Raw genomic sequence first — 729 nt, 5'->3', positions numbered from 1 at the left:
GAAGCTGATGCAGAGTAAAACAACTCATCTCATTTGCAAGCTATTGTCAAGCAGGTCCTTGTGAGAGGGGCTGTCCACTGCCAACACATGTCAAGGAAGCAGCAAGGGTGGAAGAGACCCATACCAGACCCAGATGCTCATTTTGGGATGACATACCTGAATCTCCCACAGAGAGCTCTGCAAAGCCCTGCTTTCAGATGGCTCCTCCTCCTCCATAACATATGGATCTTCTGACATATCTAAAGAAATAGGAGATACACAGCTAACACCTCCTGTGTAAGTACATAAACCCAAAGGGAACACAGCCCCAGAGCAGTGCTGCAGCCAGAGTTGCTCCTTCCCAAGTCATTTATGGCTCCAGGGACAAACTGACAAATCCCAGCATGACCCAAGAGTCAGCACTACAGAACCATGTTACTTTTAAAGAGCAGAGCAAGTAGGGCACTTGGAACAGCTTTGAGTTTAACAGCAGGAGCCTGCTGACCTTTCACAAACCCAAGGGACAGGACAAAGGCATCCTTCCAAAGCCCAGAACTGCAATCTCCCCTTCTCCTCCACAGGAATGCTCCTCTTTATGCTGCCTTAAAGACACAAAACAAGTCCCCCCTTACCTGCTGGCCCTGCTGGCCTGTGCAGCAGCACCCTGCAGGCGGGGTGCCTGCGGAAGAGGTTGCAGATGAAGGGGAGGATCATGAGCAGAGCCTCGGGAGGGGCTGTGAGCGCCAGCCG

General features: G+C 51.7%; 1 protein-coding gene across 1 annotated transcript in view; it reads right to left on the bottom strand.

Moving 5' to 3' along the window:
- The window catches only part of NOC4L (nucleolar complex associated 4 homolog), a 9,547-nt gene that overhangs the window by 1,530 nt on the left and 7,288 nt on the right, over positions 1-729 (bottom strand). The window contains 2 exon segments of the mRNA XM_031057464.1: positions 157-239; positions 612-729. The exon segment at positions 612-729 is cut by the window's right edge and continues 3 nt beyond it. Coding sequence (XP_030913324.1) covers positions 157-239; positions 612-729 — 201 coding nt within the window.

The sequence above is a fragment of the Geospiza fortis genome, unplaced genomic scaffold (genome assembly GCF_000277835.1).
Source record: "Geospiza fortis unplaced genomic scaffold, GeoFor_1.0 scaffold408, whole genome shotgun sequence".
Classification (NCBI taxonomy): domain Eukaryota; kingdom Metazoa; phylum Chordata; class Aves; order Passeriformes; family Thraupidae; genus Geospiza; species Geospiza fortis.
The sequence above is the reverse complement of the archived record's forward strand: the minus strand, read 5'-3'. Positions and strand labels throughout refer to the sequence as shown.